This window comes from Callithrix jacchus, chromosome 14, assembly GCF_049354715.1.
Source record: "Callithrix jacchus isolate 240 chromosome 14, calJac240_pri, whole genome shotgun sequence".
Lineage (NCBI taxonomy): Eukaryota > Metazoa > Chordata > Mammalia > Primates > Cebidae > Callithrix > Callithrix jacchus.
The window spans coordinates 50,812,467-50,827,991 of record NC_133515.1 but is presented as its reverse complement, the minus strand read 5'-3'; the positions used below and the strand labels follow the sequence as shown (position 1 = coordinate 50,827,991).

At 33.8% G+C, this 15,525-nt stretch overlaps 1 protein-coding gene across 32 annotated transcripts in view; it reads right to left on the bottom strand.

Moving 5' to 3' along the window:
- Positions 1-15,525, bottom strand: part of WDPCP (WD repeat containing planar cell polarity effector) — a 559,060-nt gene that overhangs the window by 146,347 nt on the left and 397,188 nt on the right. For 29 of the 32 annotated variants that reach the window (XM_035272444.3, XM_078349201.1, XM_078349199.1 and 26 more), the window contains one exon: positions 10,886-10,988. In XM_035272444.3, the coding sequence (XP_035128335.1) occupies positions 10,886-10,988 (103 nt within the window). Of the gene's footprint in view, positions 1-6,818; positions 6,899-10,885; positions 10,989-15,525 lie in introns of all 32 variants that reach the window. The other 3 variants (XR_013526575.1, XR_013526576.1, XM_035272452.3) reach the window with 1 other exon arrangement.

Sequence of the window (15,525 nt, the reverse complement as noted above, 5' to 3'; positions counted from 1 at the left end):
AAATGGCAATATTAAACTCACATATATTATTATTAGTCCTAAATTTAAATAGACTAAATCCCCCAATCAAAAGACACAGACAGGCAAATTGGATAAGAGTCAAAACCCATCAGTAAGCTGCATCCAGACCCATCTCACATGCAAGGATACACAAAGACTCAAAAAAAAGGGATGGAGGAAGATCTACCAACCAAATGGAGAGCAAAAATAAATAAATAAATAAATAAATAAATAAATAAATAAATAAAAGCAGGAGTTGTCATTCTCGCCTCTAATAAAATAGACTTTAAAGCAACAAAGATCAAAAGAGGCAAAGAAGGACATTACATAATGGTAAAAGGATCGATGCAACAAGAGCTAACGATCCTAAATATACACTCATCCAATACAGGAGCACCCAGATACATAACTCAAGTTCTTAATGACTTATAAAGAGACTTAGACTCCCATTAATAGTGGGAGACTTTAACATCACATTGTCAATATTAGACAGATCAACAAGACAGAAAATTAACAAGGATATCCAGGACTTGAATCAGACCCGGAACAAGTAAACTTAATAAACATTTATAGAACTCTCCACCCAAATACACAAAAACATACATTCTTATCAGTACCACATCACACCTACTCTACACAATTGTAAGTAAATCACTTCTCAATAATTGCACAGCATTTCACAGGTTTAAATGAAATATTAAATGGCTGCTTGTTTGTTATTTTCCCCCCTTATTCCTTCCTGTCTCCATTGTTAAGCACAGTTATTGGCATAAAAGAGGTTTTCAATATCCATTTTTAGACTGCACTCTAGCCTGGGCAATAAAGCAAGACTCCCGTTCTCTCTCCCTCTTTCTCTTCCTTTTTCTTTCTTTCTTTCTCTCTTTTTCTTTTTTTCTCTCTTAAAAACAAAAAAAAACAAAAAAAAGAAAATAGTCTGTTGAGTGGCAATAGTAATGTCATCTTGAAGCAAAACTACCATGATAATGAATGTTTGACTGCTACATACCAAGGTGTTCTATGGCAAGTTCTTTAGACAATGCCTGTAGCATAGATAATATCTGATAAAGATGTTTTATCTAGCCTCTATAGTGGTCATGATTTTTGCCAATATAACCCTTTATGAAGATGCCTATTTAATATTTCCAGTTTTGGCAAGAAAGTCTGAGACATTAGCAGCTGCACATGTCTTTACTTCTGATTTTTTATGTAACTGTGGGGTAACTAAGGACAAAGAGCTTCCTATTCTGAAATTTTGCTGAATGTCATTCAGAGTATGGAACTGAAAGAAGGAAGAGGTTGAGGGGAGAGGAATTTTCTAGGTATGGTAGTCTCCCTTTATCCATGGGGTATATGTTCAAAGACCTCCAGTGGATGCTTAAAATAGCAGATATTACCAAATCAGAGGGCTGTCAGTTGGAACACTTTTCTGTTTGTGTCTTTCACCTGCAAATTTAAATGACTTTTCTATCGTAACTAAGCACTTATCACATGCAACTTTTGCAGTTTGAGGTGCAACAGCACAACTCGCAAATTTCTGTTTCCTTCTTCACAGTTTCATGAACGGAAGATTCATATGTACCATAGATATTAGCAAGCTCAGCATATGATTTCTATCCTTATTAAGTTGAGAACTTTCACCTTTTTACTCATTGAGAGGACCATAAAATGCATCTCTTTGGTATATTTGAATTGCCAGCATCATTACTCTTGTGCTTTGGAGTCATTATTAAGTAAAATACGGCTTGCTTAAATACAAGCACTGCTACACCATTACAGTCCATCTGATAATCAAGATGGCTGCTAAGTGACTTATGGGCAGGTAGCATATACAGCGTAGGTACACTGGACAAAGGCATTCACATCCTGAACAAGACAAAATAGGACAGTGTAAGATTTTGTCACACTACCTCACAGTACACATTTAAAAACTTATGAATTACTTATTTCTGGAATTTTCCATATAATATGTTTTGGAATGTGGCTGACTGCAGGTAATTAAAACCACAGGAAGGAAATTAGCAGATAAGGGGGGACTACTATAGTAACAGTATAAATGTCTGAATTCTTTACCTCTATGAATGATTATTATTATTTAAAGAGCTAGAACCATCATGCTAAACCTGTTAGCAAGAATAAAGATTTAGAGCTATGCAATTAAGCTATAAGTTTACCCAAGTGAATTCTAAAAACTGCAAGTTTTATGAATTTATAGCTATTTCCTGGAATGAGGAGAAAGATGAGGGTTGTATGGTCACAATTTTTGGAAATGTTAAGATAAACAATAGTTAAGTTTGTAATTTCTGAGAATATTTAATGTACACCATAGATTTTTAAAGAAATTAGTTTGTCTTAATATATCCTTCAAGTATTTAGCCATATGTATTTTATTTTATTTTACTGAGTATTTTATGGCACTACTGTATTTAGGAGTCAAATCTGGGGACTAAATCCATAGCAAACCGATTAGAATTGCTATAGAACAGCAGCTCTCAATTTTTTGCAATTCATGGAGCATTTCCACTGTCACCTCCTTTCATTGCCTATACAAAAAAGTTCTCTCCACAAGTTTATAGCACTAAAGGCCTACATCAAAAACTTAGATCTCAAATTAACAATCTAACATCACACCTAGAGGAACTAGAAAAGCAAGAATAAACCAAACCCAAAGATACCAGAAGAAAATAATATCAGATCAGAAAAAAATGAAGTTGAGATCCAAAATCCCATACAAAGAATTAACAAAACAAAAAGTCTACACCTTGAAAGGTTAAACAGGAATGACAGACAAGTTGGATAATGAAGGAAAAAGGATGATTAAATAAGCACCATCAGAAATGGCAAAGGTAACACTATCAATGATTCCACAGATATATAAAAGATCCTCAGAAAATAATACTAACACCTCAAGCACATGAACTAGATAATGTAGAGAAAATAGATAAATTCCTGGAAGCACACAATCTCCCAAGACTGAGCCAGAAAGAAAGTGAAACCCTAAACAGAACCCTATCAACAAGTTATGAAACTGAATCAATAATAAAAAGGCTACCAATCAAAAAAGCACTGCCCAGATGGATTCGCAGCTGAATTAAACCAGATGTAGAAAGAACTTGTACCCATCCTACTGAAATTATTCCAGAAATCAGGTAGGAGGGAACTCCTTCGTAACTCATTCGATGAAGCCAGAACCACCCTGATACCAAAACCTGGCAAAGACACAATGAAAAAAGAAAACCACAGGCCAATATGCCTGATGAATGAACATACACGCAAAAATCCTCAACAAAATACGTTGAATCCAGCAGCAAATCAAAAAGTTAATTCACCATGATCAAGCAGGTTTTTATTTCTGGGATGAAAGGTTGGTTCAACATATGCAAATCAATAAGTGTGATTCACCACCTGAACAGAATTAAAGACAAAAACCATATGATCATCTCAATAGGCATAGAAAGAGACATAGAACCCAACGTCCTTCTTGATACAAAACCCTCAACCAAGTAGGCATAGAAGGCACAGACCTCAAAATAATAAGAACTGTCTATGACAAACCCACATCCAACATCATACTGAATGGGCAAAAACTGGAAGCATTCCCCTTAAGAACAAGAATAAGACAAAGATGCCTATACTCATTATTCCTATTCAAAAGAGTACTGTGTCTTAGCAAAAAAAATCAGAAGAGGAAGAAATAAAAGGCATCCAAATAGGAAAAGAGGAAGTCAAATTATCTCTCTTTGCTGATGATATGATTCTGTACCTAAAAAACCCTAAAGATTTCACCAGAAGACTCCTTGACCTGATAAATGACTTCTGTAGAATTTCAGATACAAAATCAACATACAACATCGGTTTGAACCAATAACATTCAAGCCGAGAACCAAGTCAAGAACATAATCCCACTTTCAATAGCTACATACAAACAAAATAAAATACGTAGGAATACACCTAACCATGGAAGGGAACAAACTACAAAATACTGCTGAAAGAAATCACAGATGACACAAACATATGGAAAAATTTCCATGTGCATGGATTGGAAGAATCAATATCATTAAAATGTCCATACTGCCCAAAGCAATTTACAGATTCAACTCTGTATCTATCAAACTACCAAGGTCAATTTTCATTCAAAATAGCACAAAAACTATTCTTAAAATTCATATGGAACCAAAAAAAAGCCCAGATGGCCAAAGCAATCCTAAGCATAAAGAACAAAGTTGGAGGCATCACTTTACCCAACTTCAAACTATACTACAAGTCTGCAGTAACCAAAGAGCATGGTACTGGTACAAAAACAGAGACCAATGTAACAAAATAAGAGAACTCTGAAATAAAGCCACACACCTACAAGCATCTGATCTTTTACAGTCAAGAAAAGAAGTTGGGAAAGGACTCTATCCAATAAATGGTGCTGGAGTAGCTTGCTAGCCATATGTGGAAGAATGAAATTAGATCCCTACCTTTCACCATATACAAACATTAACTTAAGATTGATTAAATAATTAAATGTATGATCTCATACCATCTAGGAATCTTAGAAGAAAACCTAGGAAATATCCTTCTGGACACTGGCCTCGGTAAAAAATTTATGATTAAGTCCTGAAAAATAAATGCAACAATAACAAAGATTGAGAAGTGGGGCCTAATTAAACCAAAAAGCTTCTGCACAGCAAAAGAAACTATCAACAAAGTAAGCAGACAACCTACAGAATGGGAGAAAATATTTGCAAACTATGCTATGCATTAAACAAAGGACTAATAAGTAGAATCTAAGAAGAACTTAAAATCAACAAGATAAAAACAAGCCCATTAAAAAGCATGCAAATGACATGAACAGCCATTTCTCAAAAGCAGACATATAAGCAGCCAACAAACCTGAAAAAAATGCTCAATATCACTAATCAAAGAAAAGCAAATCAAAATCACAATGAGATACCATCTCATACTAGTCAGAATGGCTTTTGTTAAAAAGTCAGAAAGCGACATCTTCTTTGAGGTTGTGAAGAAAAGGGAATGCTTATACACTGCTGTTGGGAATGTAAATTAATTCAGCCACTGTGGAAAACAGTGGAGATTTCTCCAAAACTCAGAACTATCATTCAACCCATTGATCCTATTTCTGGGTATATATCCAAAGGAAAATAAATTGTTCTGCCAAAGAGACACATGCACTTATATGTTCATCACAGCACTACTCACAATAGCAAAGACATGGAATCAACCTAGGAACCCATCAATGATGGACTGAATAAAGAAAATGTAGTATATATACACCATGCAAAACTATATAGCCATAAAAAAGACTAAAATCACATCCTTTGCAGCAACATGGATATAGCTGGAAGCCAGTATTGTAAGTGAATTAACTCAGGAACAGAAAACCAAATACTACATATTCTCACATGTAAGTGGGAGTGAAGCATTAAGTACACATGGACATAAAGATAGGAATAATAAATGCTGAGAACCAGTAGAAGGGAGAGGAGCAAGGGCTGAAAAACTACTTATTGATTACTATTGCTTACTACCTGGGTGACGGGGATCATTCATACCCCAAATCTTAGCATTATGAAATATACCCATGTAACAAACCTGCACATATGCCCGCAAATCTAAAATAAAAGTTGAAATTATTTAAAAAGCTTCTAAAAAAATTCACCAATAGAGTACTTTCTCCTTTAGAGCTAAGTTGGGAGGAACAAATAAGGTAATGTTTATTACAGTACTTAACACAGGACACTACATTAGTATAAACTTTTAAAAATTAAACTTTTAAAGATAATTACATAATATGCAGTTATAAGAAATATTGGGAGATCCCATGTCTCTTTACTTAGTTTCATCCAATGATAATATTTTACTAAAATATAATACAATGTTCCAACCAAAATATTCACATTAAAACAGTGAAGATTAATGTAAAATTTTTAAGTTGTAAGCAGTGTTACATATGTCATATATATATAACTGAATCATAAAGTACTATTACATGTTCAAATGTATGCTTTCTAGAATGTTTGACATTTAGGCATTAGGTCAAAATAATCTGGATATCAAAAATAGATATGGAAATGAAACCATTTATAGATTGATCCCTCATGAACGTAAATGCCAATATTTAAAAATAATAAATGAAATCCAGCAATATGTAAAAATACATCATCACAATTAAGAAGTATTTATTCTGGAATGCAAGGTTTACCATTTGAAAATCAATGCAATTCACTATATTAACAGAACAAAGGAGAAAGATTATATGATAATCTTGATAGGCAAAGAAAAAGTATTGATAAAATTCAATACCTATTCATGATAGAAACTCTTAGCAAGCTAGTTATTGAAGAGAACTTTGTTAATATGAATAGAAGGTTTATTAAAAATCTGGAGAAAACTTTACACTAACTGGTGAATTACTGAAAGCTTTCCCTACACATCTAAGCTACATGGTAAAAAAAGAAAAGAAAAAAAAAGCTTTCCCTAAGAATCAAGAAACAGAAAATAATGTCTGTCACAACTTCTAAGAACTAGAAAGGAAGGAATTAAAATGTCCTTATTTGCAGATATGGTTTGGATGTTTGTCCCCTCCAAATCTCATATTGAAATGTAATCCCCCATGCTGGAGGTGGGACCTGGTGGGATGCGTTTGGGTCATGGAGGCAGATCCCTCTTAAATGCCTTGGTGCCCTCCCCATGGTAAGAAGTGAGTTTTTGCTCTGTGAGTTCACATGAGAGCTAGTTGTTTAAAGTAGCCTGGGTCCTCCTCCTCTGTCTCTTTCTCCCTCTCTTACCATGTGATCTGGCAGCTCCCCCTTTACCTTCTGTCATGATTTGAAGCTTCCTGAGGCCTCACCAGGTGTAGAAGCCAGCACCAAACTTCTCATATAGCCTGAAGAACCTTGAGCCAAAATAAACCATTTTTCATTATAAATTGCTCAGTCTCAGGTATTCCTTTATAGCAATGTAAAGAGACTAACACGTTTCCAGATGACATGATTGGGATGCAGAAAATTCAAAAGAATTTACAAACTGTTGGCATTAATAAGTAAATTTATCATTTATTGCTGGATATAAGGTCAATATATATAATGGTCAAATATATATATATATATATATATATATATATATATATATATATATACCAGAAATAAAACAGAAAATGAAATTTTAAAGTAAGATTATCACATACAAAGGAGAAAAAGAAATACTTAAATCTAAAGGAAGATGTGGAAGACCACTACTGTGAAAACTACAAAACATTTTTCATAAGAAACAGAGAAGACCTAAATAAATGGAGAGCTATATCATACTCATGGATTAAAAAACAATATTATAAAGAAATCGGTTCAGCCCAAATTTATATATGGATTAAATGATATTCTAACCATAATTTCAGCCACTACTGTTTCTTTTTCTTGATTGAGTCAGGGTATAAGCCAATTTTGAGATTTATATGGAAAAATAGCCAAGTCTATCTTAAAGAACAAAGCTGGGCAGTTTGCACTACCAGATAATAACATTTACAACCAGAGTTGCTTAAAGCAAGGAGATATTTGTGCAAATATAGACAAACAGACTAATAAAATAGAACATGGTCCAGAAAGAGTGTATGCATTATACTGTCACATATACAAAATTACAATACCTTTTCCACCAGAAAGACTAAAATGAAAAAGAGAGACAATATCAAGCATCAGTAAGGATGGCCAAAACTGGGACTCTTACATACTGCTGGTGAGAAGGGAAATTGTTAACAACTACTTTGGAAAACTGGAAGTGGCTACTGGAAGTAGCTAAGGCTACATTATCCTATGTCACAGGAATTCTCCTTCTAAGAACAATCCAACAGATCTGTGTACCTATGTCCATTAAAAGACATACATAAGAATGTTCATAGCAACACTATTCACATTAGCTGCAAACTTGAAACAACCCAAATATCCATCTAAAGTAGAATAAATTGTAGTACATTCATACACTGGAATATTGTTTTTTTATTGTTTTTTTTTTTTTTGAGACAGAGTCTTGCTCTGTTGCCAGGCGCCAGGTTGGAGTGCAGTGGCATGATCTCGGCTCACTGCAACATCCGCCTCCCAGGTTCAAGCAATTCTCCTGCCTCAGCCTCCTCAGTCTCCTGAGCTAGCTGGGACTATAGGTGCATGCCACCATGCCCAGCTAATTTTTATATTTTAGTAGAGATGGGGTTTCACCATGTTGGCCAGGATGGTCTTGATCTCTTGACCTTGTGATCTGCCCACCTCAGCCTCCCAAAGTCCTGGGATTACAGGCATGAGCCACTGTGCCCGACCTTGAATACTGTTATACAGCATTAAGAGTAGAAAAATTATATCTATATCCAACAATATGAAAGATGCTCAGATTGACAATGGTGAATAAAAGGAGTCAAATACAAAAGAATACAGGTATGAATCCATTTATTTTAAGTTTGTAAAAAGGCAAAACTAGTCTATAATGTTAAAATTCTGGACAGCTGGGCTGAGATTATAGCACCTTAAAGTGGATATAGGAAGGCTTCTGGGGTCCTGGTAACATACGTTTATTGGTTAGGATACTGTTTACAAGGATGTGTTTTCACTTTGTGAAATTCATTGAGTCACACAGTTAAGTTTTTCGCACTTTCTGTATGCATGTTGGACTTCAATAAAAAGTTTTAAAAATTACCAAATTGTTCAGATTATCATCATCCAGCTTTTCCTTTGGCAACTCTTGCTTTTAACTGTAGTGACAGCATTTATGTCTGATGCTTTTTTAGAGACTCTCCCATGTAAATGGAACTACTTACTTACTCTTTCGCTGTCTTACATAATTTGGCTTCTTGCTTGCATCAAAGAACCACTTTGAAAGCCAAAAATTTAATAACTTTCAGCTTTGGGATAAGTTTAAGAGAATAGCTGAATTAAATAGAGGGAATCTGAGAGAAAATTAGCTTTCCCCAGCATGATGCAGACTACAAAAAGAACTAGGCAGAGACCATGATGAGGAAACCAGACATTCTTTCCTATTCCATTTAGAATTATGAGTGAGAATCATTCGGGTTTCTGCAGCAAAAGTAGAGGAGAACATTCATCTAATAGGGCAACCTCCTGAAAGTTACCGATGTTATTTAATAGTATCTTTGTCAAAACACAGTAATCTAGGTCAAAGCCTGAGGCCTGAGACAAGGCTGAGAAAAGGGAAGTCACAGGGTATCAGTGAAAATATATTTGCTGGAAATGATGCAGGCCTCAAAGTGGGTACACAAAGCTTTCTGGCTAGGAATTATCCACTGACCATGGTAACCTCATCAGATAATACACAGGGAATGAGATGCATTTTGGTGAATCAGGGAGTTTCTTTGTTTTGCTGAAATTTTGTGATAATCTCTTCACATTCTTTTTCACTCTTACTAATTTTAAATAACTTTAAAATGCAAAGATGGCCTTCATTATATCTGATACCCTGGTAGAAAAGGCAGGGTACAGGACAACTAAGGAAAATTTCCAGACAACTGGCTATGACTTATTACTGTGTTTTCCTAAATGGCTAGAGGGATAGGGATGGAGAATATTTGTATCCCCATCACATAACACCATAATTCCTATAAACATGGCATGCTTTCATCATTTAGTTAGAAGTGACTTCTCATAACAAATGTAAGTTGTACTTACTTCACAGAGTTGTAGTGAAAATTAGTTGATATCTATAACTTAGCATTCAATAAATATTAGTTGCTATTATTATTAGTAGACACAGTAATATCCCTCCCTAGCAAGTAACAAGATGTAGTGATAAGTCAGTTACAGTTATTCTTATCTAATATTGCATTAATAGAGAGTATTCCTTATCCATTAGAAATGGAGATATGAAACTGGTCTAATCAATTTGGAACTCTTTCAGGATGGGGGAAGGAGAATGGAATTATCTTGCTAGTACCTAAGAGCCCTGGTATTAAGGTTGACAGCTACCCTGATGAAATGGTTTTGAATCCTTCAGTACCATCTTGAGGAATGGATCTACATGGTGGTGTCTGAGAGAAGCTGACAACTGGTCCCTTTGGATGCAAACAACATTACGAAAACAAAGCACAAGATCTATCAATGGAGAGGCTCCTATAAGGTTTTTTAAGCACTTACAAAGTGGAAATATTATTAAAACTTCTTTGTTTCAGAGGAGTTTCACAGAAAAATGAATTCTAGTACAATCCTGAGGGTTCTTTGCCTAACTTAGGACTAATAAATAGGAAGAAAATGAATTGGATTTCTAAGTATCATTATCGCCCATCTTAGTGGCATTAAATTGAATTTAAAAAAGATACTAGTGTTGATATTACAATTTTTTTAATCTTTCATTTTTTAAATTATAAAGTTTAAATGAACTTTTAAATTCATTCTAAGACTTCTGATCTGTCTTCTTTAGAATACTACAGTTTAAAATGATTCTAGCAGCTTCTAAACAAAAACAGATCACCCATCAAATCCAAAATCCCATATGAAATACTTTGCCTGATATAGGAGAGAATTCTTTTGAGAAATGACATGTCTGTGTCTAAATAAAGAATTACATAAATTTCTGTGTTGGTTAGTTTTAATAATAGCACTGATGATAATATTAAGCTCTTTCTCTGAAAATTTTATGAAAAGAACAATATCCTTTTGACTTTTTGATAAATGATGACTACAGTAATCACTAAATATAAATTTTCATATAAACACAATTCCAACTTGTGTATCAACATTGTACTGGTTGTCAAGTCTTAATTCTTCTTTTTATAAGGCACTGTCTTTACAAAGAAAGTAATTCAAATTAATCAACCATGTCCTCCAAATAGAAATGATACTAAGCATTGATTAAAATAAAAGCACTTAAAAATAGCATTAATTCTTACCAACTCCAGAGGTTATTGATTCTGCATCAATGTCACTAGCTCTTTTTCTTGCCACTTCAGCTAGTGCCAATTCACCTTTATCTAGTGCAAGATAATGAATATCCTGAGGAAATAAAGCAAAATAAAAAAATTGATCCAAAATGAATCTTGCTCAAGTTACAAAGAAGATTTTGAAAGAAACTTATTGTTCAGATTACAAAATAGAAACAGTTTGTAAATATTCTTTTCTATATTTTAAGATTCTTAGTTTTTTAGTATAAGCAAATTTTTCTGAATTGGAGAGCACAGCTATAACTAAAGGCAAATATTTAAATAAATTATTTTAAGCTGTGAGGGAAAATACAAGTTTTTAATAAAGTGTTTGACATACTCAGTTTTGTCAGGGAATAAAAATGTTAATTGTTATTTTTCTTTGACATTAATATCTGAGAGTTTGTCTTCAAATTTTAATTGTATATGATGCTAAGTACAATACAAAGGATACTAAACAGATGTGTTGCTGTGTCTGGCATATTTTGTTATAATATTATTAGTATTTTGAACTCACTTAAATAATTAGTACCTACTATGTGTTGGGCACTGATTTGGAGTATGGCCATCAATTATAATACTGTATCTCAAAAACCTATGTGCCCAATGGGGAGACAGACCACTGTAAACTAATAGTTTATTACATAAAAGGTTGATAGATTTTATAGCACATATTTGCAGAGTGCTGTGGAGCCAAAGAGGAACTGATATCTGATCGGAGTCTCCAAGGGTGAATAAGAAGAGTTACTCTAAGAGGGGGAAAATGGAGAAAAGGTGAGTGACAGTGAATGAATGACATCTGGTGCAGATATACAGAGAAGTTTGAGAAAATACAACTCTCTCAGGCAATGGCAGATCTTTCAATATGGAAAGATGGTTGGATGTGTGGGAGAAAGCAGTGAAAAGTAATACTGGACAAGTAAGTAGAGCCACTAAAAAGGATTTAGAACTCTTTTTGGTACACAGAACGATTGTTGGAATGAAAATTTTATTGAAATAAAAATGGGAAAAGAATATGAAAAACCAGTTTACAGTGAAGAAATAAATATAAATGGCTTATAATCATTAAAAGATATGTGACTGTATGCAAATAAATGCAAGCTGAAAAATGTAATTTCAAATTGGATAAATCTTTAAAAGTAAATAATTACTGGTTGCAAAGTTTGGGGAAAACTGGCATGTAACATTTACTGGGAATATAATTGGTTAAGACTTTATAGTGCAAGGGTCAGTAAGCTATGGGTCAAATCTGGCCTACTTCTTATATAGTCCTCAAGTTAAAAATGGTTTTTACCTTTTTAATGGTTGGAAGAACTGTGCTCAGTCACTGCTACTGAACTCTAAGTGGCTTTGAAATTAGCTTTTGCTGCAGATTTGAAAAGGTATCAGGCTAAAGTTACAAAGTAAAACAGTGCTTATATGTGAAACTTATATGTGAAACATACTGTGAAAAAGTCATTTTATCAGGAACATTGTTTGAATTGCAAGTAATGTCAGGCACATACTTCCTGCACTGTCAAAAGTTATATATATGTATATGTGTGTATGTATATATATACATATATAGTGATGTCTCCATTCCTACACAAATTCCCAGCAATATATTTTCTGATTTCAAACTACAGCAGTGTTTTTCAGACCTTGATGCAAGTGGAAAGGAAATTTACATATTCCAAAATCCATTTAACTGTACAATTGAGGAACTTTAATTGGAAGTGATTTGCAATGTAATGACATGCTAAAAGGCATTCTAGCCTTTTAGCTAATAGAATTCTAAAAATGCCTGCCAGTCTGTGAATATACGCAATTAAAAGCATATTCTCATGGATTGATATCAGTATTTGGCAATACTTATCTATGTGGAAAGACATTTTCAAAGGTGAAATATGTAAAATCTCATTGTAGATCAGCATTAACAGATGAATGTTAGCTAAAGATTTTGATGATAGAAAACACCAGCTTTCAAACCCAACTAAGTGAAATGCTACCTCCTCTGAAAAGGATTCCATTCTTCACATATATAGAGCTATATCACAAAAATTGTACTCTTTTAATTTCATCAATAAAGATTTATGGAAATTCATTTTCTATATTGTTATATAAGTACCTACATAATAACTTCAGTTTTGCCTCTTGGCCCACAAAACTCTAATATTTGCTACCTGGCCCTTTGTAGAAAAAGTTTGCTGGCCCTGTATTTGAACAATATTATCATAATTTAAAATGTACTTTTGGTAAATCTTTCTAAAAAAATATGGACAGTGTCCAAGATTGGTAATTAAAGCATTGTTTATAACAGTGAAAAACTGGAAACAACTTAAATGTACAATTAAAATAATCATGTGGTTTTTACTTTTTAAGCCAAGAATAGCATGTTACTTTCATAATAGATCCTTACAGTCAGAGAAGAATTTGGTAAGTTGAAAATACATACTTTTTTTCAACTTATTTAAGATTTTTGCATCTATGCTCTAAAGAATAGTCTGTGGCTTTGTTTACTTGGACTGCTCTTGACTGGTATCAAGATTACCCTGGCCTTACAACATAAGTTAGGTAGCTTTCCCTATTTTCTGTTCCTTGACAAAATTTGTATTTGATTAATTATTGAAAGCAAAGGACATGCAATATATTTGAGAAGCAAAGGACATGCAATGCATTATTGAAAGCAAAGGATATGCAATAAATTTGAGAAGACCATTACTAAAGAACATAAATGATCATCTGATTAAAATACAGACATTCACATGCTTATATCTAGGAAGACCACACATGTTTAAAGATTTCTATTTTGACCCAAAATATTCTGTAAAATTCAGTGGAGTTCTAATCAAAATCGCCTCAACTTGCTAAGTTGATCTTAAAATTAACATGTCAAAACAAATGATCAAGAATATCTAAAACTTATTTGAGTTAATTTTAAAACTATAGAACACTGATATACAGCCATATAAACCCAAAAAAAGCAGCATACTCATATATATATCATTCTGTTTGTGAGTTACCATCATAAGTACTTTATGTTTAGAAGTGTTTTAAGTGTGGGCTATACGATCTGTGGTCAACAAATTATTTCTGGAACATTTTCTCCCTCTCATTTTCATACTCTTCCTTAATTCTCTAATTTCTCCCCTGTATTGTTAAAAATAGTTCTAGAGAATTGTGGTCATCTATTTGAAGAGAGCAAATTAAAACAGAAAAATAAAAGAGATTGTGTCTTTGTTGCTCAGGCTAGATTCAAACTTCTGGGCTCAAGTGAACCTTCTGCTTCAGCCTCTTGAGTAGGTGGGACTACAGGTGCTGTCTAAAAGGGCAAACCTTAATAGTTCTTACATTTACATTATGTCTCTACCATGAAAGTCTTGATTTCATAATCTGTTTGGAAACATACTATGCAGTCCATTTATTTGCTGATTCACTTGTGGGCCTCCTCATGATTCATATATTTGAATGTGGACTTCAGCAAAATGGATTAAAGAATATATCTTTATAATTCCATGTCCCTCAGTCTGACAGGGTTAATTAAGATTTAGGATCTGGTTAAAGACATATCTAGTATCTATATCACCTCTCAAGTGGCTATCTTCTGGCTTCATTTAAAAAATCATTTTGAATAGATTTAGCCTGGGAATTTAGTTTAAATGTTGAATTTACACAATTAATTGCTATGATATGAATGTCTCACCAAAACACATGTTGAAACTTAATTGCCAATGTAATGGTATTGGAAGCTGGGGCCCTGAAGAGAGGATTAGGTCATCAGAGCTCTGCCATGATGAATAAATTAATGTTGTTATGACAGGAGTGGGTTAGCTATCAAAAGAATGGGTTTGTTGTAACAGTGAGTTTGGCCCAATTTCCTTTCTCTGTTTCATGTGCTTACATCTGCCTTCCACCCTTCACCATGGAATCACCCTTACCAGATGCCAGCACCATGCTCTTGGGCTTTCCAGCCTCTAAAACTGTTTGCTGAATAAATCTGTTTTCTTTATAAATTACACAGTCTGTGGTATGCTGCTGTAGCAGCACGAAGTGGATTAAGACAACAAATGTCTGGAAAATGGTCACAGTCTAAATGAATCAAAAAATATAACCCACTTGGCTGTATATTTCATTTTTATGTCTTTTACCTGAGTAGGCTACCACATACAGGAATAATGAACATGCAGCAAAGCTGGTTTAGACTAACTAATGCTAAGATACTGTTGAATCTAAATATACTGAAGAAATTGCAAGCAAGTGGCTACTACCCGGGTAGTCATACTCATTGTAACATTAGATTTAATCAACAGATATTGGCTAATCAAAAATCATTTGGTAAATAACTGTGGGATGTTTACTATGTACCAGATACACAGATGAATTTTTCATGAAGCTAATGAAGGTTCATTACCTCTTAACTATAGAAGTCCTTTCTGGAAACTAATTTTGTATATGAAAATTTAAGTCCTTTTTCTTAAAATATATTCCTCAAATTATATCAGCCTCAGGCCCTATGAAACATGGATCTACCCTGGCCAGATGCCTAGCTATCATTGTCTCACAGTCATGGTCTATGTTATTATATAGCTAGTTGTTTAGAATCATGTGTCTGAAAGACTCAAGTATATGCT